At 33.7% G+C, this 22,805-nt stretch overlaps 2 protein-coding genes across 16 annotated transcripts in view; one reads left to right on the top strand and one right to left on the bottom strand.

Annotated features, from left to right (window-relative positions):
* Positions 1-22,805, top strand: part of Slob (Slowpoke binding protein) — a 543,833-nt gene that overhangs the window by 350,770 nt on the left and 170,258 nt on the right. The gene's annotated exons all lie outside the window — the stretch shown is intronic.
* LOC110836536 (putative glutamate receptor) lies at positions 12,715-18,610 on the bottom strand. The gene is made up of 5 exons (XM_022077808.2): positions 18,530-18,610; positions 17,809-18,379; positions 16,186-16,593; positions 15,201-15,472; positions 12,715-13,520 (listed from the first exon to the last, which is right to left on the bottom strand). The coding sequence occupies exons 1-5, from the start codon at positions 18,578-18,580 to the stop codon at positions 13,032-13,034; spliced, it is 1,791 nt and encodes a 596-aa protein (XP_021933500.2). The 5' UTR covers positions 18,581-18,610; the 3' UTR covers positions 12,715-13,031.

The following is a 22,805-nucleotide window of genomic DNA, read 5'->3' as shown; positions in this document are numbered from 1 at the left end:
GGGAACTACTTCGAGGGTGATGGATGAATTTAATACCTCAGATAAGTGTGCGGGTTTTTATAGGCGCAGTCTAGAAACTTTCCGATCGCACCTCGTATAATAAAATATTTTATTTCTTTCTCAAATATACTGCTCTTATGTACTACTGAATTGACAGTAACGTCTTTTAAAACAGATCTGTGATATTAAAAATAATATTAAGACAAGTTACATCTACTTTTATTACCAGTGAAAATATATTTCATGTGAAAACCAAGTAATTAATTTATGCTGTATGTTACGTTTATATATGACCAGAGTTAAAAAAAATGAAGCCCAGTAACGGTAAGCAATTTAAAAAAGGTTTTTTGCGAGTGTTTTAATTAATTATTTTATGGTTGAAAAAGCATTAATTGAAATATTTCCCGGAATATTTTCGTACCTTCTCATAATGGGACAATACATGATTTATAATTTAAAATCATTTGAATGAGAAAGAATTCGAAATTTATTTGAAAACAGTTTATCCCTATTGGACCGTCGGACATCGTAAAACCCATTGAAACTCAAAACAGTAATACATTGAACAATATTTTGGCACAGTTACTTCTACAGAATTGTCTTGCTGCCTGAATGGAGACCGATGAGTTTGTCTCTGTGACATGACAATTAGTGTAATTAAAAGTTGTCGGCATGTAAAATGATTGTTTACATTCAGAATTACAATATATGAAGGATTATTAGATTCAGGCATGTCCCTTAGATTTAAATTAAGCACAGCTGAAAAATTTACGTATTTTTAAAAGTTAATTGTACATAATATTAGGATATGACGTAAAATATACTTCATATACGTGATTATAATTACATAATATATGTTCTACGTCTGTAGTGTCATTAGTTCTGTTTTGATAAATTCGTACCTTCATTAAATAAATATCAGTAGCTAGTGATAATGATGATGCCTTTGATTACTTGAGATTTTACGTTACGGAAGCAAAATTATTCATTGTTCTTCTGTTCCAAGTGCCCAATCGTGTACTAAATTCAATTTAAAAATAATAACAGTTCAGGTCTCAAATCCTTCCGGCAGTTAATGGCCTTTGTAAACTTTACAATTATGGAGAAATTTAAGTTCTTTGCAGACTTCAGTCACTTTCAGCACTGAAAGATAAATTGCTTATTAAGGGCGGGATCAGTTTACGTACTACGTAAGTTCAAAGCACTCAGAAATCTGTGTTTCGTTTATTTTTCAGGAAATTCAATAAATCTGAGTGTCCCAGTCTGTTGCAGAAAGAGTCTTAATTTCTTGATTAAGCTATTCTGATATTTTTATGGCCGTGCCTTGTGTTTTAGAGATAATAAACCTTTTTATTTAAGTTGGAATCTAGGAAGAAGATACGTTATTTCTCTACCACAGAGCAGATGATTTTGAAATTATATATTTGAGCTTAAATGTTGGATTCAGAATTTGGTTTTTAGTGTACCTATGTAATATTTCGAAACTGTTATGTGCAGTGGGCTACAAACAGAAAAGATTTCCTTATATCGCTGTAAGTGTATTTCACCTCCTGTTCCATTTCTGATGGGATGAGGGCAGCACTGTACAGTTGGGGACAGTTCAATCAGTTACTTCTTTACTATTTTTGTGTTCCGCGTAATTCCGAACAATTTATTATAAAATTTTCTGGTAATATTTTAAAACACTGGAAGTTATAAAACAGTCAGTAATAATAAAACAAACGAATAACGATCCCACAGACAGCGGGAAGCATTAGAGACGTGTGGGAAATATCTTTGTGCTAAAGACAGATGTTCTCCGCGCAGGGGTTTACGCATGCGCACAACGCGTGCCTACCAGGTCACATACGTAACAGGGACTTTCTTAACTCTCGCGTACAATGGCTTAGTTCCAATAAAGGGAGACGTGACATATTATACTAGTGGAGTGCAAGGAATAAGAAACCATATTGAACGACTACGTTGATTTATCTAACCCACATACAACTAAATGGACTGAAGAAAATGCCACATTTTAAGACTCACAGCGTGTCGAACTGAATCCTAATGTTTGTGTCCTTAACCACGCGTAATGGATCGCCATAAAGTTTACCTTGAAGTAGACTACCGATACGCTTCAGAAAACTTTCAGAGATGGATGAAATTTTATGTTGTTCTTGTCGGTAAAGAACATACGAAATCAGAAATAAATTTCTCGTATTTATAGTAATGTATAATAGCATTTTTCATAGTGCTATCTTTTTCTAACCATGCCATCATTTAGTGACAGGTTTACAATATTTATCTGCGTGGGCTTATATTATTAATAATACGATATGATGTCTCGCAATTTAAATATGAACTTATATCGATGTTTGTTTACTTGCTGTGGTGACTGCATCTTATTTCGTTGTTTTAATTTTATAAGTTTGTTCCGTTTTTTATTGTTTAATGTTTTATTTAGTGTTATTAATTGAATTATATTACTTAGGTAACGTATTTAGCCCATTCACTTGTGAAACATTATTCAATAAATTAATTGAATTATCATTATTATTATTAATATGGTACATTTATGCTGTATTTCTTTGTTTTACTTTCATTATTATTGAATTTAATTTAATTATTTATTATATCTTATTCTGTACTCTGGTTTAGTGCTTGGATGTTATTGGCCTATTTGGCTGTTGTCAAGCACTTTAATAAATGAATTGAATTGAATTGAATAATAACTCTACATAATAAGCCTTCAACACCTTTAACATGTGAATGGTTATAATGTTACCCATAAAGCCCAACAGTAAATTATCACCTTACAATAACAACGATTGTTAAAAATAGACACGTTTATAAATAATATAACATAAGAACCAAAATTCCTTAACAACGGCATATGATAACTAATATAACATATTTTTTATATAGATGGTATCTAATGGAAACGTGAAATATGTGATGATAAGCATTTGAAAGAAAATCAGTTCCTTGTTATGTTATCGTGAAAATAAAAGTAATTTATTTATAATACGGCGAAAATGTGTGTCTTTCTTGGGAGAACAAATGACAATAGAAAAAAGGCATGAGTTTGCGGGTGGTATATTGAGCAGTTCATATAAAATTTCTGACCCGACGATGGTGAGGAATTAAATATAATATAAATCCGCGTGAGAAATTTCGGAATAACTAGAAAGGGACGATCTTCTGGAACTATGTTTTTATTAATTAATTGTATTGTTTCTGTGTGTAGAACTCGCCCTTAAATTTATACCAGACCAAACTTAAGCTGTGTACATTCTCATATGTGTTTCGTAATTATATTTAATTATCAATTCTACTTCAAGTCATGCTTATATTTGAAAGCGCGTTTTTTAATCTTTGTGCCTTTAATCTTAAGTTCATGCTTTCCACATATGAAACTTTACTACGTTACTCTTTGTATTTTTTTAACTTTATTAAACCCCTGGGTTTTCTCATTTTGGGTCTGCAGTATCTGAATATTAAAGACTGTTCCCAAGGTGCAGAACTTATTAAGTTGTACAAGTAAAGCAAACCATTATTTCTCATCATAGTGATGGTTTAACAAAAATGTAAGCCAAATGGTAACTATATGTACCGCCTGCTTCAATAATCAGTACCACTTCGTTTTGTATTTGTGGGTTTTGTTTGATTCTCAGTGTAAACAGGGATTATTTCCATAAACAACGTTAACCAGTTGAGTTTTTTGATAATGATTTCTTGTGTTCTCTTTGAAGTACGGACTGAATTCTTAAATATTATTTAGACAAGCCTCGGATTCAAATGGTTAAGTTATTGTTATATTTTTTTTTTCAATATCTTGCGGTTATATAGCATGTGTAACCAACTTGTAATCGATTTTAAAGTTTATTACGATCAGATGATCAAACAATATTCTATCTTTTGCTCTCGACAGTCCGTGTTTACGCTCGATACAGGTCAGAGATTACATTTTTATGTTACAGTGTGGTGTACTTATAAGGCCAATCTGTACAAGAAATAGCACGGTATAACGAGGCTAAGTTACGCTGAGTGTTAGCATGTGTTCTGTAGGAACCATAATGAATAAAATTCTCAAGCTGGAAAAAAAACAGTAGCCTGGAACGTCTTATTTTACTACACAAAAAAAATTTGGTTTAGAAATGTTATCACTAATAATGTGTATGTTCATTCGAATTTAGCCTAATAATAGCGTACATAAACGAGAAACAAGCCTGTTATATAAAATCCGTGTTTCAGTTTTTTAAATATTTACTTACGTTATAACTAATTAGGATATTCGTAACAATATAAAAATAAGAAAATACGTTTAATTTTATGGAAACATATTCAGATTACTTTATAAACTGTAATCTAGGCTTCAAGAAAAACTTCATTGAAAGTTACAAGTTTTCTTTCTCTGTTCTTTGTTCTTAAAGGCTAAAACTGCTTCGTCTTGTTTGACGTGTGCAACATCTGTGGGGTTATAGGAGCGTAGTAAAATAGTAAGTTATTTAATTCAGTTAACAGAATAAAATTGATGTTTCTATAACAGATTACCTTACACGTAAATAAAGCTGAATTCCTTAACTGTTGATAAATTTAAATTCTATTTCTTTAAAATATTAACTTATATTTGACATATATTAAAGTATACGAATATACTTTAATATAATTATTCATCTCCTTTGATTAGCACGTGATTCATTAATAAATTATGTAGTGAAATGTTTATGTAATTATTATAATATTCATAAATACACAGACTGTTGAATATTGTAAATTAATCTACTTTTCCTGTAAATCTAAGCAACTTGCATTTACTAAAATAGAGATCAGTTTTAGTCAAATTATTTTTCCATAAACGTTTCAGACGAAGTGCACCGTAGCACATAAAAGAGTAATTAACACTCAATCGGACGTTATACGTGCTGAGGAGTCTTAAACACCATTCGGCCTCATTAATTTCCGATGTAACATGATTTATTATGCACCATAACGATGTAGCAATAGTGGAGAACTCTCTCGTCTCTGTAAATATTTCTCACAGCCTTTAAGCCGACAGTCAGTTTCAAACTGGTTTGGTTTTTTTATATGTTTGAGGGAAAAAAGATGAATAGGTGTGATGGATGGAGAATTGGACGGAAGAAGGATGGAATATACAAAAAGGTATACCAAAAACTATTTTTCTTAAATTAACACGAAATTAAAAATTAATTTTGCGAAAAATCATGTGTATATTTTTACGTAATACGTAATAAATACTAATTTATTTTCCGAAAAATAATCTTACGTTTACTTTCGCAAGACTAAATCTTACGAAAAGTATGACTAAATTAACAAATAAACAGAAAATTAAATAAGATACGTATTAAAAGTGAAATGTATAAAGAATTATCAAAATAATTACAAGTATAATTTTTTTGGTTTAGTAATGATGTTTATCGGTAACTAAATTATTGCAGTATTAATGTAGAATTTTAAAATTGAAATGCAAGAACGGTCTTTATAAATTTTAGAGAACCAGAAACTTTTTTATTAATTATAACAGGACAAACAATTTTGAACCCACGATTAAAATTTTATGTCACTTATTTGAAATTATAACCTCCATAATGCAAGACAGGATGACATAATTATTCTTCCAATTACTACGAGCTTAAATTCCGTCTGAAATAACACAGTTAGCCTACATATGGCCTTCTCTTAGAGTGTTAAATTGTTAAATTTTATGTTTTCTTAAAAGTCAGTAGTTTTCAAACTTTTCTGATCTAGTTTTTAATAGAGGGATAGTGGATTTTCCGATGACATGTGCGCTGTGTGTCTTATCATGCGGAATGAAAAAAATTAGCAAACAGTGATCTTAAACACTGTGGATAGAGGAAAACTGATTTATAGGCTTATAGGCTTATAGGCTTATAGGCTTACAGGCCTATACCTGCTGGATTTCTGTCTATCAAGGTATGAAGTACAGAAACAATTATCTTCCGGAATGTTGCTTAGTGTAGTCTGGTACAAATTTACAGATGTTTCGAAGAAACTTATTGTTTTCATCATCAGGACGCCGTTGTTTTATCAGTCCTTAAATCAGAATATGATTAGAATCACCGAATTTAAACGAAAGAAAAATTTTATAATTTTAACATCCTATAAAGTTATTTTCCCTCGATATTCAAACAGCTGATATATGATGCCATCGACCTGATGATAAAGATAGCAAGCATCTCTGAAACGTCGGTAAACTTCTACCAGACTACAGATGAAACATCCCAGAAGACGGTTATATACCGCTGTAAAAATGTTTCGATGACGACAGTCGATGTTGTAAGATCTATCTAAGGTGGATTCGTGTTCAGACAACTGATTTAAGGCATGTAAATCTTTTTGAGAAATGTCAAATGCGAGTATTCAATTTTAAAACTTTTTTTTTTGGTCTGTCTTGTCAGGTATGATTGAAATTTGTGTTGTGTGGTTTCTCACATACGCTGTATTGAATATAAATGTGTCCCAAGTGGGGGGGGGGGGGGGGATCATGAACAGAAAATATGTGTCTGTGAACGGAATATTGTTGTGTTTACTCAGCTCTGTGTCACAGTTTGTTTCTCGTTTGCTGTCCAGAGCCGAGTTTGGTGTAGAGTAAATGAAAATTTACGGATCTCCAGAGATAATGAATATATATATCGAGGAAGTTGTAGACTGGCTTGTGTTAGCAGATCCATAATGAAGGTTCAGGGATTGGGTTGTCATAAGACTTTCTCTGGTCATGAATGACGCTCCAATATCTCACTGCCTCAAAATATACAGAATGGTCCTCGCTTAATAGGTCCCATACTTTCATCAATAAAATTACACTTTTCTCTGACCTTTATCCTTTAGAAAACAGACTATAAGAAATCTATCTACGTACTCACCGCCATAAGAATCTTAAATTATACAAAATTGGATACTACACGTTAAATATTGTTCTCATAAGTAGCTATAGCGTTATTTTGAAATGTTTGTGTGATTTATATTTATAGATGTCACATATGTGTCATTTGTCAGCTTTACATGGATTATTAAAAATATATTAAAATTAGCAGTCAATCACAATATAATATTATTAAAAGATTAAAATAACATTTTACGTTCCCTATCGAGTACTCGATTTACATGTGGAACATACACGACATGTTTCGGCTATATATAGCCATCATCAGGTGACCTGCGATACTACAACGAATGAAGAAACAATATAAAGGACAAGAACATCATAAGAAAAATGAAGACTAAAAATCATTAAAATTCAATAAAAATTCAGTAATTCAGTGAAAAGTTTTAATATATAACACCTGATGATGGCTATATATAGCCGAAACATGTCGTGTATGTTCCACATGTAAATCGAGTACTCGATAGGGAACGTAAAATGTTATTTTAATCTTTTAATAATATTATATTGTGATTGACTGCTAATTTTAATATATTTTTAATACTATATAAATCACAATATGACGTATTTACAATATTTTATATGGATTATTCTAAAGAATATTGACGATGGGATATTGTAATAATATTGGTTAAAATTTTGTACATTATACATCTTCTGTTGTTTCTCATAATACGACGTTTCGGGAACTGGATCTGTCTCCGTCATCAGGGAAAATAAGGGGGTAAAAGTATCCTACTCTGTGGGATCCCTTAAAAGGATCTAGTCTCCATCCCTGGATCAAGAGTGAAGGAAACGTCGTATTGTTATAAACAAATGTCCAAAATTTTAGCCAAAACTTTTACATACATTTTTCTGTGTAAGCAATAAGCATATTGAAATGTAAATTATATAAAACCGTGAATCCAACCAAAATGTTGGTAGTATGAACAGATAAAATTCCTTGAGTAGAAATTTACGATAATTTTACGTCAATAAAATCTTCTCGGACAATCAGCCGCGTCAACTGGTTACCGTAGTAAACCGACGTTTCGGGAACAAACTCTGTCCCCACCATCAGGGTACTGATGCGATACCTCGGAAGTCGCCTGTGTATAAGTCTCAAATCTTATATAATTTTACGTGTTACTCAGTAAATGCTCCTTCGATACTTTAACAGCAATCTTCCGACTTGGATTTGCATATTTCAACATTTGCACAAATTTAAATAAATCCTTCCTATAAAGCAAGCGTTTTGCATTAAGCAAAGGTAATATTAAGATGAGAATACGATTTAATAGATATACTTAAATGAGTTGGCGTAATATAAAACATTTATAATAGTTGAGATGTCTTGATATGTTTCTCGACATTCTAATGCTATTCGATTCCATCGTCGTAATAATATTTTGTAAATTGTGCAAATTACGGAAATTAAAATGTAGTTTTATTGTGTTTCGTGTTAATTTATCACTCTTTGGTTCAAATATTCTTCTTGTCTCCATGTTAAAAATCATCAATGTTTATTGTAATGAGATGAAATGAAATGAAATGAAATACCACCATTTGTATTACAAGGAATTCGTAATTTCTTAATTGTAGGTTATACGATATTTTCAAAACTATTAGTCTATGTGACGTTAAAGAAACTGGGGAAGTCATGCGAAAAATATATAAAAGACCCACTCAGAATCGGTACTGGGAAATATAATTAATTACAGCAATATCAGCATCGAGAAACCTTCCTTTTCGTTTGAAGCACTCTAAAGCAGACCTTCTGTCGTCATTTTCTTAGAAGCCAGTACATTTTCTTCTAAGGACCTGCGTGGAGTGCTGCTTGTCAAAACAGTTTCAGCCCCCCCGCTGCAAAAACTGACGCTTTATGGGCAAAAACGAGACGAGAGAAAAGAATTCGTGAGCAGTTTTGAAATTTAGAATAAAATATACGGATGTCTTCTTGGTTTGTAGCGCCGTGTAGTCTGACCCTAATGATGAAGACAGCGAGGACCTCTGAAACGTCTGTAAAATTCTACCAGACTACACGACACTATGACACAGAAGAAAGCCATCTTCGAAATTACTGCCGTGAGAAACTCAAATTTCACTTAAAATAAAATAATCTCTAAACATCGGTATTGTGTTGTATTACTGTGATTTCGAAATAACAGGAAACGTTTCCTGGAATTTTACTCGTGGCCTGCGTGACAGTCTAACATCCGATCTCGAGTTTAATTAAATTTTATAGTTTCCAGTTAAATATTTAAGTGAAACACAGTATGGACATAAGTGTTCTTACATTGGAAGCCATTTTATAGTAAATCCGATACGGTAATATCCAAATTGTATGGAATAATCTGATATTCTGACGACAAACATTGATTCAGTTTATATTTTTTCAAGTTTAATTTGTGTAGTGGCATGTTATAAACGAAGCCACTGATAATATTAAGCAGTATTTAATCCTAAAATGAAACCTGTGTTGTTAAATGTAGTAAAGCAATTTTGATTCCATTTCTAAATATTCAGTCTAGATTCAATGTGCAAATCTATTGAAGGTATTCAAATACTTTTAATGAAAGCTAACTGATACTGAAATGTCTTCATGTCAGTCAGCCATGAAGGCTTTATTTCGTATCCCGGCATTTTCATAGATTAACTGACTAGGACAGTATTAATCTTTAATCGCAAACAATTTCCTATCTCAGGTTTGAACCAAGACGTTACAGTTACGAAACGTGGTTATATGATGTCACCGAGCTACAAGAATTAGGCGGAACCTAGAGTATCGTTAGAAGGACGGAATAAATACAGTAAAACCTCTAAGTTGGACACCTGGTGTTCCACGAAAATGTGTCCAACTTACAGAGGTGTCCAAGATAGAGGGAAAGAGAAATATCAGATTGTAGTCTAATGACAATATAGTCTATTTACTTACATACACTAACTACTACTGTAGGCTTACTTGAATTAAGAATTAATAACAATAGTATTAATAATAATCTTTTGAAGCCCACTCCCATGCATTGCGCATTACACCCCAGCCTCAATAACATTTTCTAAAGTTAATTCCACTAATTTTCGCTTCCCCATCGCAAAAACAAAAATTCCATTTCTGTTAACACAGTCTGAACTCAAATGCAAGCTCAGTACTGATGGAGTTAAAACTGTGTCTTCTGCGATACTGTATTCCAGTTAAGGGTTCAGCAAAAGAATGGTTAAACACTTGCAATGCATTCCAATGCTGGGTTCAATGTCCATAAGATAATCCTCTAGAGAGGAGGCATTCATCAGTCAGAAATTCAAAATAACAAAATTTGTAACTGAAAAACTTTCCCTGAAAATCATCGAAGTTAAGTGCACGAACCTGTCCAACTTACAACAAAAGGGGTGTCCAAGATATAGGGTACTGTGGACATGTAAAATTATAGGATATTCGCCGGTTCCAATTAAAAGTGTCCAATATAAAGAGGTGTCCAGGATATAGGGGTGTCCAACTAGAGGGGTTTTACTGTATATAAATTTTGATATTAATTCCTTTAATTGAGAAAATTTATATTTTACCACTACTAAATCACTCAGTTACACTGAATAATCGTGGGATTTTTTAAAAAAATTTCTTCGTATAAGTAAAAGGCATAGTGGATGTAATTTGTTTATTATTCTGTTATAAATGTTCAATATTAAATTTCATAAAATTAAGTTAAATTACAAAGTCACGCGTCTAAGTAAATGGACCTCGAATCGTCTGCAGGAATCATAATTCGTTAAATTTATGCTAAAATCGCTGAAAATTACATTCCATTTAACAAGAGTGAACATTTATCGAGAGTCTATATGCTTATGAAATTTTTGGATATTACACAAACTTAAGTCTTGGTGGCGCTCACACCTCAGAATTTCGTAAAGTGTTGCAGTGATTTTATTGAACAAACTGAATTTAGCGACGAGTAATAATATCAAAATTGAGTGCAGTGCCATTTCGTACTAAAGTTAAAATATTATTTAAATTGTTTTATGAAGTGCATGAAACTTTAGTGAATTTTAGTTAAAAGAACACCGATCAAAGAACATTTGCATGAGTTAGTTTCTTTTCATATGAATTCTATTGCCACTTACTAATCACAAATTTGTTTATTATTTTTATTTTAAAACAGAAACATACTATTAAAACTAAAATATCGTGTTGAATTACTATCACAATGTATTATCTTTGTGGACAAACAATAGATCGGTCTTCCTTCACTCATTTTATCACATGAACAGGTCGTGTGAGTGATGTGTGATGACATAAATGTTTTGAGTTGTATACCCTTTTGTCACGTGACACGTTCTAACTGGAATTTGTATCTAAAAACAAAAATATACTCATTCAATATAAAATACAAGCAACTATCAGATCCATGTGGAAACCCCGCAGGTCAAAGTTGACAGGTTGCTTTACGCACTGGCAGACGCCATTTTAAATAACTGACATCAACATGGTAGCTCATAACCTAGTTTCCGGTCGAAGCCACATTGTGACGTATTATTTCCTATTTTTTGTCATTAAAAATAAAACAAAATAACACTGATCGCGTAGTTGGGTCGGGTTGAATATATTTGGCTTTCGTCGTCCTATCAACAACTTAAGACTTATGTTGTTTTAATAATACATAGACAATAGATGAAGTTAAACATTTAGCATAATTTTTCGTATCATAGTTACAAACCTTCAATGCTAATTTGCAATAATTGTAAAATGATAGAGTTGCGTCATATTGTGAAAATATATATTTAATTAATTAATCTTGTCCGTCTAATCACAATTTAAAATTAAGATAATTAAAATACAACAGTTGAAATACGATAGTACTTCCAGATAGTCGGAACTCATCTACACCTCTCATCTCTGGTATGTTCAAATTTACTTTTCAAAAATTTACTTTTCAAATATATTATTTTGTTTTCTGTTCTCTTTATTCTTATTCATTCATTAATATTCATTTATTCTTTGAATTATTTACATTACAGACTGATATAAAAAACATCAACAAAAACATTCACCAACCAAAAAGTTTATTTGAACACGACGCACATATATAGAACAACTTCAAATATATTAAAATGGAATCTTGAATTGAACACCACTAATAACTGATAAACAACTACAAAAAAGTTGCATATAAGAAATTATGATTAAGTTTTAAGTTTATATAATTGTAATTTTTACACACCTGAAGATGGTTCATCTAAGAACCGAAACATGTAGTGAGAAAGTGATGTTCCAAATGTAAATCGAATGTTTCGATAAGGAGCATCACATGGTATTTTAACTATCTTAATTTTAAATTTTAAATTGTGATTAGACGGACAAGATTAATTAATTAAATAATTGTAAAATAAATTATGACAAGGAACGCACGTATTGAACCTGATTAAATTTTAATCGAAGCATTTTCAAAATAAGGACACCAATAATTGTACTCACCTTCGAAATTGTTTTAGGATCAGATGTGTAACATATTATATGAAATGGTAGCAGTCGGATAATAATTAGAAACATTAAAATTATGTAGAGAGACTGTAGTTACAATAATTTTATTAATTAATTACTGATGAAATTATTGGCTTCTTCTATGATTGTTTTTTTTAAAAATGTGATGACGTAATAAATTACTTATTTTTTATATCACACGTCTCTTAAAACAAAGTTAATTCATAGTTTGTAACAACAATTGTATTAAATTATTTTATAAAAATCTTTGATAAAATTCTAATGTGTTGTAAAGAGTAATAAGGTTATTGGAACGCTAGTGAAAACTTGCTTCAATGCGGGAAAATTAAAATAGAACTTCACTGTCTTTCATATATTTAAAATAACTAAATGTTATTTTGCTACGTCTGTCTTATCGTACAAAAACATGCAAGGGTTAGTTACCTGATATAAGCTTGTGTGATGCAGGCGTGACGTTTAAATTCTGATACGTGGCACTGTGGTATTAATGATTTAAAGTAAAATGTGTCCTGGTTCATGTTGACGCTCTTGGTAAGATACGCGCTTGTAGGTTATAATAACTTGTAGTCTGATAGACATTTTTCCAGACTATACGGCGTTTAAACCCAGAAGGCAGCCATCTTTGTACTCACCCGTAAAAACCTCAGATTCTACTTACGATATGAGTTTTATGGTATTTTCTATGGTAAAAGCAGTAATTGCTAAGAGAAACCCAACAGCTGTTAGCAGAAACGCTCCTTGTAGATTCTCAAATCTTAATTCTTCCGGGCGTATATTGTCCTTTCCGTCCTGTGTCAACACTTTCATGTCAATCGGGGTAGAAACTCGGGACACAACATCCTCACTCCAGTGCTGCAAAATCCCAGACTCGATCAGACGGACCACCGCCTCGTTGAATGATTTAGTGTATGGCGAGTTCTTAGCAAGGCCCATCGAGACGAAATATCGACACGTACACTCCCGCATGACTCGAAGTTTCAGAATTTCAGTCGGTTGTATAGGTGTAACGTTGAAGAAATATGGCGCCTTTCCTTCCAACATGTTTCCGAAGTATGCGTAATTGTAGGGGTTACCAGATTGCGGTACGTGAACTGGTTCGCTATCATACTTAAAATTCCTCATGAACTGTCTATGACACGGATTCTGTAAATAAAGAATGAGAATTTGCGGTTAATATACAGAGTGAGTCAGAAGAATGTTTACAAACTTCGTGTGCGTGTTCCAGGATCAGAATTAAGAAAAAATGCTCCTATGAACACGGGGTCGCAATTGTTTCATTTTTCGAAATAATAGCCAAAAATAAGTTTCAATGTATGTCTTTATTTCCAAGTATAAGAACAGATGCTCAAAGGTTGTTCCTCCATTCTCCACACATGCCCGAGCACGACGTACACAAGGCTGACGGATTCGTTCGTACACACCAGGGTTTCCTCGAATCAACTGCACACGTTCCAATAGGTCGTCTTCATTGTTTATGGGCGTTGCATAAACGACGGACTTCAAGTGACCTCACAGTTAAAAGTCCAATGGAGTCAGGTCCGGTGACCTCGGTGGCCATGCTACTGGGCCACCACGCCCAATCCATCGCTGAGGGTACTGTTCATTGAGATGATATCTGACGCGATGGGAGAAGTGTTCTGGGGCTCCGAGGTGCATAAACCACATTTATCTTCTTGTATTCAGTGGTACATCTTCAAGGAGACGTGGCAAGTGTCTTCTTAAGAATCGCCGATATGAAGGTCCTCTTAGACGCGATGGAAGCATGTGTGGACCAGTAAGCATTTCCTGCCCCAAAATTCCTGAAAATTTTTGCTGGAAGCTGGATTCACTTTGGTATAAAGTCATTTCATTGGAACTTATTTTTGGCTATTATTTCGAAAATGAAACATTTGCGACCCCATGTTCATAAGAACATTTTTTCTTACATTTGATCCTGGAACACGAACATTAAGTTTATAAACATACTTCTGACTCACCCTGTATATAATAAAGCTTAATGATAATATAGTGAACTTTTATGAGATCGAGTGCGGACAAAAGTCAGGAACTCGTCCCAAAATCTTGCCGATCCATAAAGATTAATTTTTATTTATGGCTGTCAATAGATCTTACTGTAATTCTGTTACATCATTCTTATGTATTGTTTTTATGGGACATTTATGGTATGTAATGCGAATAATTCATGTAAAATTCTGTCCTGTTCTGAATTTCTATCACAATACTAATCTAACAAACGTTGAACCCACAAATGCTGTTGAGGGCCAATGTAATTGATAAGCTACATCCTGCAGCCTAGGTCCTCTATCTTCTTCCTTAATAAGGGATTATCGTAAATTTTATTTTCTTATCTACTCGAGTTTTAAAATGGAACATTTGTAAAAACGTTTTTCAACATGTCATTTCACAATAGCACGATTATAGGTTATAATGGCTTTCTTCTGGGTTCTGTCTACGCGGTAGAAGCTTACAAATGTTTCAGGAGTCCTCATGGCCTTGAAGATGGAGGCAGCCAGGACCTCCGAATCGTTGGTAAACGTCTACCACTCTAACGTCGCTGCTTCTCAGAAGACAGCCATCTTTATTTTACAATAAATTACAAATATTTATGTGATCTCTTACGGCTGGTCTATAGGAGTTATGATGTGTTTGTCTTTCATCCGTCTTGTTCTCTCTGACAAATGTAAAAAAAATTTAAATTTATCGAAGTAGGGAAAAGAAACATTTACATGGATGCCGCGGGGTCCTACTAACCATGGGACTTTATTCTGCGATCTTAGTAATAGTTGTGTTGAGAATCGTACTTAAAGTCTGCTTGATACTTACTTCGAAATCAAAATATTTGTTCATAGCTGGCGGATACGGCAAACTCCAGTATATGTCAGCCCTGACAAGATCTTGAATGGAATCTAGTTTCATGGAGTACATGGGGACAGTCAAATGTGATACCAAATTACTGGAATAGGCTGTAGCTATGAGAATAGTAAACATTGCCCACGAAGTCACCAAATATCTCGCCGGATATACTTCGCGTCGTATTGGTGGAATCGATGTCATGGTGATAACGCCAATGAAACACTTTACCCAGTCACTGAGACCTGTGGATGAAACAGATTTTTACTGTATCAGCGAAATAAGCCTGTAACTCGAGTACATCGAACATGCCATATTATATTATCGTTATATATTTATTTATTATTTCAGTCTATACACAAACTTAGTTTTTAAATGTTGTTGTTAAAATTAAAATTAAAATTTAGCGCTTTTCATCGTTATTTCGATGTTACATTTCAGCGCTTATTATTTTACGACATGTTTCGATGCTATTGCATCATCCTCAGGTTTTTATTGTTATTTTCATCTTTAAAACTAATATATATTTATTAATGCAACCATTTATTGACCAAAATATGCAAAATATTACGAAGATCAAAAGGAATATCTACAAAAAGAAATTTACAAAACAAATAAATCAATAAATGGTTGCATTAATAAATATATATTAGTTTTAAAGATGAAAATAACAATAAAAAACCTGAGTATGATGCAATAGCATCGAAACATGTCGTAAAATAATAAGCGCTGAAATGTAACATCGAAACAACGATGAAAAGCGCTAAATTTTAATTTTAATTTTAACAGCAACATTTAAAAACTAAGTTTGTGTATAGACTGAAAAAATAAATAAATATATGCTGAATTTTAACACAAACATGACGCATTTAAACTACAAACTCAAAAATAGATTATCGTTATTTATTAGATATTTTTAGTTTTTTTGGTTAAAGAAAGTTATAAAACGTACGCTTACCATTATTAGTACTTAGGGCATTGAAGGCTTTTTGTAAATACCACAGCGCACTCGTGGTGATCATTATGGACGCGATGATGGCGACCCAGAGTGACGAAGCGAACGGAAGGAAAACTGCCCTCAGTTGGTTCAGACGCTGTGGTCGAGGTACGAGGAACGTAACGCAAACTGTGTTCCAAGGCAATGTAAAGTCGACGTCGCTTGCCTGAGGGTCCATGACCCACATGCAGCAAAACCCCACATCAGCTTTTCCCTCCACTAAAGCACGCATAATCCCCCCCGACCAGGAACCGTTCTGCTGTTTGTGTCCCCACTTATTTGATTCGGGTGGTTCTTGAAGTCTCCATGTGAAATTGAGACGTTGCGAGATCTCGAGGAATATTTTCATCTCGATACCATCTGGTGCACCTGTGACGGTCAACACGTGTAAATTATAAAATGTTAATTACGAATTGTAAATTAATTTATAATTTTTTTGGTAAAAAAAGTTGTCAGTGGAACCACGGTTCCGGAGAATTTGACGTAAATACGTCTTTACGGAAAGGAAGTTTATATATTGGCTTTATTCTAAATATTTCCTTTATACATGCTTTACAATTGAGATAAGTTTGATTAAGACATTGCTTATTCAACTTGAATTAGTTACGCTTAAGATGGGTCTGTGGTAGCTGAATGTAATGTAATGTAAAGTAATGTAAGGTAAAGTAATGTAAGGTAATGTAATATAATGTAATGTAACGTTTCCTAGGTAACAACAATTCCGAGTAAACACGACGTTCCACATTACGTTACACATTTCCCTGTCACTTTCACGTAACACTTTTTTGCGGAATAACCCTTCCATATAGACGTATTTACGTCAAAAAACTTCTGGTTTTTAACTTAAAGCAGATGTATTCATACTACAGACACTGATGTGTGTTTTACACACAGTCTTATAGAATACGTGATAATTCTTGTAAAAGTATTGTTTATAATTTAAAAAAAATAAAGTTATTCGTAATATTAAATTTTGATATAGTTTTAGGTCGTCATGATCTATCCAATTATAGAATTTTAATTATTATAAAGTTAATTTTTATTTACCAAACGATATAATAACACTGTTACACCGTTCGAATAACGAGAAATGTGTATTAATGTTTCTACAAACACACATACAGTCCACGACTGTAATCTTGAGACAAGTGGGATGAAGGAGGACTTTCTGCATTCCTTGCAAGTCTCAAGATTACAGGTCCATATAAACAGGATCCTTCCATCCTTCTCTCGGACTGGGACCTGTTCATATACGTTCTTGGCAGATGATCCAGAAGTGGTTTGCCATTGCCTTCTTCTGTGTGTGAATGGAGTAATTGTTGGGATGCCACGGAGGAAAACTCCGTGTTGCCTAGACCACGGCCTTGCCCAACACAAGTTATATATTCGGGCACCACCGGGAATCGAACCCAAGACCCCCAGGATTACAAGGCCAGTGTTCTGACCGCTAGACCACCGTGGTACATTTCTGTACGTAGAAAGAATTTTATAGACAAAGCAACAGCGAAGCGATCGGCCCGACATCTTGTTATGAACGTCCGAATCTTCCACCTAAGTTTGCTGTATCGTATTTCATATACTTACCGTTAGTGCTATAGGAAAATGGCGGACAGTCGAAAGTGCTGACACGTAACAAACGACCCTTGTAATCAGGAAGTAATGATGATTGGTCTTGAAATAATCTGGAATTTTCGGGAAAGACAAGAAATTCGCCCGAAATGCCAATGTTATATATTGATTTTGTAAGACTACAGGCTAAAATAACTTTAGCTCCTATGAGTAATCTTTCAGTGCCTGGACATTCTTCGTCCAAGCTGAACAAAATAATTTTGTTTCTTGTTCCTAAATGTAATTTTCTTACTAAAATAAGTGCCTGAGTGCTGTTGGAAACAATCATGACGTAATCCTGGCAGTCGGATTTAATAGCGATGTGGCTGATAATTACTGGAATGTCATATAATTTATAGATATTTGATGCTGTGTTTTGAACTGAAGCATTCTGCGTAATAAAATGAACGCATTTGAAATTATTTGAAATTTCGGAGAATAATTTTAGAGCGAATTCTATTTGATGTTCGGATTTTTTATCATGTTCATTTAACATGAGTACACTGTTTGTATAGTGAAAGCCAATTGTGAAGATAAATAACCAGTTCTGCAAAGGAAAAAATTCGTAAATTAATATATGAGTTTGTTGAATATCAATCAGAATTAAAAAATACAGCTACGTGTTACCACTGTCTTGGTGACTGTCGTATTCTATACTCTACTTCCAACCAAAGAATATATCATAATCGGTACTCACATTTAGCTGAAATGGCGACATGGTTAAAGAATTTGTACTGTAACCCATCATCAGCAGTTCACCAACTCTTCAGTGTTAAACGCAAACTCAACAGATTAGTTTGCGAGGTATATCGTTGCAAGGAAACATGTAACCTTGTATGCGCAGAAACTGAAAATACGTTGTGCGCAGAAGTCGGACGCTACAGCTGTGTTCGCGAAGTTCAAGGACGTGTACAAACGTTGAGCCATTAACCTATACATCTGTTTCACACGAGGTAAGATTAGGCATTTGTGTCGTTTTGAACGGTTATTGTAGCAGCCAATGACGTCAGCGAGATACAATTAAATTATTTTATTTAAGTATGAAGCTTTACTAGAGCCACTGAACGTTATCATTAATGTGTTTTCTATTCAAAGTAAGCGTTTCTGGTTTTTGTGTTGTGCGACAGTAATTCGTTAAATTACTATAATAATTTTCGTCTTGATAGCGTAGTGTATGAATTTGATCGATAAACAATTTGTGAATGAATAGTCTTACAAATTGCATTGTATCGAGTTGTGCGTACAGATCAATTACGTGTTGATAACTTTGTTACGAATAAATACCATGAGATTTTATTAGCTTACAAATATTTATTTAATAAATCATTATTATAATATCCTTTATTTAGATTTCGTATCTTTAACTATTGTAGTTCAAAATTATTGCTACAGAACATAAACGAAAACAAAATGTATTTGTTATTTCACACTTTAAAAACAAAATATGTTTAGATAAATTATAAATATTTGAAACTTCAAGATAACACATTATGTTCTTTGGTTTTATGATTCCGTAGAATCTAATGTCGCTTCAATAGTTTGCATCGCCGTATATATCTGTAATTATTTTTTAAAAAAAATTAAAAAATGTAGTTAGATTTGACACGAATTTTAATAAATAATATGCAAATTCTTCAGAATAGTTTATTTGTTTTTAAATAACAATACGTTTAATATAATACATAGACAATATTTTTAACTTAAAACGTGAGTAACGTAATTCATTGTGAAATCTTCCAAGTTATAAGTAAATTTTCAGTAAGTTTTCCCTTAAAATGAATCGTACTAAACCAATATTATAATCGAGATTTCAGGTTTTCACGGTGCGTATTATGAAAATGACTATGTTCAGGGTTATTCCCTCGTTTAGGCTGGTAGAACTTTACCGACTATTGAGAGATTCGTCAGCAGTTATCAACAGGCCAGCATAAATCATGGATACCAGGTTATTATTCTTCGTAAAATTTTTATTTTATAACAACACGACGAAAATATTATTTCTATATAACATATACGTATATTTAGAACCTAAAATGTCTGAGTAGTTTCTAGATGCGGTTTCCAAATGTATATGAACTGTTTTTATTTCTTGGAGAAAAATAATAATTCAGTTCTCAAAACAGCATAGCAGATGACAGGACAGGAAAGAATGGTACTGAAGAATTTATTTACTGGTTGTCATATTAGGAATGTTCAAGTAGTTTAATGATAATATTAAAATAGAAGTGTTGTTGAAGGGTAGTGACTTCTTATATTATTGAAATACAAAATAATGCAAATTTAAAACACAAAATTTAATACAGACATTAGTACATATTAGTTATTTTAATTGTAGATAATTTTAGTTGTTTGTAAACTTACATTTTTCGTAATATTTGAGGTTTTCACAGCGGTGAGTATGAAGATTTTTGTCTTCCGGGTTGTTGCGCCGTGTAGTCTGGTCGATGTTTACCAACGTTTCGGAGGTCATACTGCCTCCTTCATCAGGGAGATTCTTAGTATGAAGATTTTTGTCTTCCGGGTTGTTGCGCCGTGTAGTCTGGTCGATGTTTACCAACGTTTCGGAGGTCATACTGCCTCCTTCATCAGGGAGATTCTTAGTATGAAGATTTTTGTCTTCCGGGTTGTTGCGCCGTGTAGTCTGGTCGATGTTTACCAACGTTTCGGAGGTCATACTGCCTCCTTCATCAGGGAGATTCTTAGTATGAAGATTTTTGTCTTCCGGGTTGTTGCGCCGTGTAGTCTGGTCGATGTTTACCAACGTTTCGGAGGTCATACTGCCTCCTTCATCAGGGAGATTCTTAGTATGAAGATTTTTGTCTTCCGGGTTGTTGCGCCGTGTAGTCTGGTCGATGTTTACCAACGTTTCGGAGGTCATACTGCCTCCTTCATCAGGGAGATTCTTAGTATGAAGATTTTTGTCTTCCGGGTTGTTGCGCCGTGTAGTCTGGTCGATGTTTACCAACGTTTCGGAGGTCATACTGCCTCCTTCATCAGGGAGATTCTTAGTATGAAGATTTTTGTCTTCCGGGTTGTTGCGCCGTGTAGTCTGGTCGATGTTTACCAACGTTTCGGAGGTCATACTGCCTCCTTCATCAGGGAGATTCTTAGTATGAAGATTTTTGTCTTCCGGGTTGTTGCGCCGTGTAGTCTGGTCGATGTTTACCAACGTTTCGGAGGTCATACTGCCTCCTTCATCAGGGAGATTCTTAGTATGAAGATTTTTGTCTTCCGGGTTGTTGCGCTGTGTAGTCTGGTCGATGTTTACCAACGTTTCGGAGGTCATACTGCCTCCTTCATCAGGGAGATTCTTAGTATGAAGATTTCTGTCTTCTGGGTTGTTGCGCCGTGTAGTCTGGTCGATTACATACATTTTTAGTATTTTATGACTCATATAATTTCTTATACCTTCACTTAAAGATTTTTTTCAGTTCTGAAAACATAAATACAGTTGAAAGGGTATTTTTAAATGTATAATTAAATAAATTAGTTGGAATCTAACGGATAAGACTGAAATACCTTAAGATATTGCCTAATGATCTCTATATGTGAACGCGATTATGAACCTGTAAGTTCCATTAAGGAGGGTAATGTCTTGACCGACGTCTCACGGAAGATAATGAATGGTGGGGCAGCTTAATTATTTCTGCAAATATAATACAATAATTTAATGTTGTCCAGTTTATTTCTAATTAAATGATCACAAATTATATATTTGTTATGATTATGAAATCAAAGAAGATACTGATAGTGAAAGTTAAACACAATTATTACTAATTACGGTTTTCATAAGAGATTGGTACGTTTCAATTGAATCCAGTTTTATTTGTGTAATTTTCTCTTGCATACCCAGTAATAAACCGTTTCAAGGACCAGATCTGAAATCGGTACCTTCCGAACGCAAAGGAATGTTAGCCAGAGATGATGCTTAGAAAACATGCGAAGTAGTGTATGATGTTTAATATGATCTACTGTACGCGACTGTAATCTTGAGACTTACGGGGTGAGGAAGTCTACCGTTAACGCTACGGAGTTACTGGATTCCTTGCAAGTCTCAAGATTACAGTCGCGAACAGTACATGTGTTTCAAGACGCACCTTCGACATCCATTGAAGAGATAATTCAACGAAAAGGACAAGAATGCATATCAGGATCCCAGCTCCTAGCAGCAAGAAGGCCCCTTGAATATTCTCCATTTTTAACATTTTAGGTCCTTTATTGTAGTTTAAATAATCTGCAAACAGATTTGACATTGCCGGATCGACACGTCGATATACGACACTCTCTTTCCAATGTTGCACAATTCCGGCTTCAATCAAACGAACCAGGACCTCGTTGAACGCCGTTGTGTAAGGCGAGTTCTTGGCGAGCCCGAACGATACGAAATACCGACTTATGCACTCCCGCATTACGCGAAGGTCTGCCAGTTCGTCTGCGTACAAAGGCGCTCCTTCTAGAAAGTACGGGATTTTCCCTTCCAGGGCGTATCCGATGACCGCGTGGTTACGGCGTCTAGCTAGGCTGGATTCTTTGGCGAAAAATTGAAATTTACGTATGAAACGACGATGCCAAGCATTCTGTGAACATACAAATACAATCATCGTCAGTTCTCAGAGAAAATTATATATGTGTTTAATGTAAGAACATTTAAAAAAAGTAGATAATAATTTTTTCGAAAATAAGGATGTTTAAATATTTGGAAACGATAGTAAAAATAATCAGAACTGGATTGACTACGACTTTATTATCATTTTAAGTTAAAATAATGTCTTCTACTACGCAGTTAAACATCTTCTGTCTTCAAATTTGTTATATCTGAAAACATAAAGATTAAAATATAAGAAATATTAATTTTATGTGTTGTATTTATTGGTGTGAAAATTGGTCTGTCGTAATAAGTAAAGAACACAGGATAAGGGTACCTGAATACAGAGTGATTAGGAAAATATTTAGACGTAAGATGGTTCAGGAAG

Source organism: Zootermopsis nevadensis, unplaced genomic scaffold (assembly GCF_977971745.1).
Source record: "Zootermopsis nevadensis isolate Lab colony 2312 unplaced genomic scaffold, Znev_1.0 Znev_ptg000024l, whole genome shotgun sequence".
NCBI lineage: Eukaryota > Metazoa > Arthropoda > Insecta > Blattodea > Termopsidae > Zootermopsis > Zootermopsis nevadensis.
Note: the sequence above shows the minus strand (reverse complement) of the source record. Positions and strands in the feature narration are given on the sequence as shown.

Bases quoted from the DNA above. Each gene is read 5' to 3' on its own strand.
- LOC110836536 (XM_022077808.2), bottom strand. From the start codon at position 18,580: ATGATGGGTTACAGTACAAATTCTTTAACCATGTCGCCATTTCAGCTA. The intron at 18,380-18,529 runs GTGAGTACCGAT...TTTCCTTTGCAG, and splicing joins TGTCGCCATTTCAGCTAAAT to AACTGGTTATTTATCTTCAC. The intron at 16,594-17,808 runs GTAAGTATATGA...TGACCGTCACAG, and splicing joins ATTTTCCTATAGCACTAACG to GTGCACCAGATGGTATCGAG.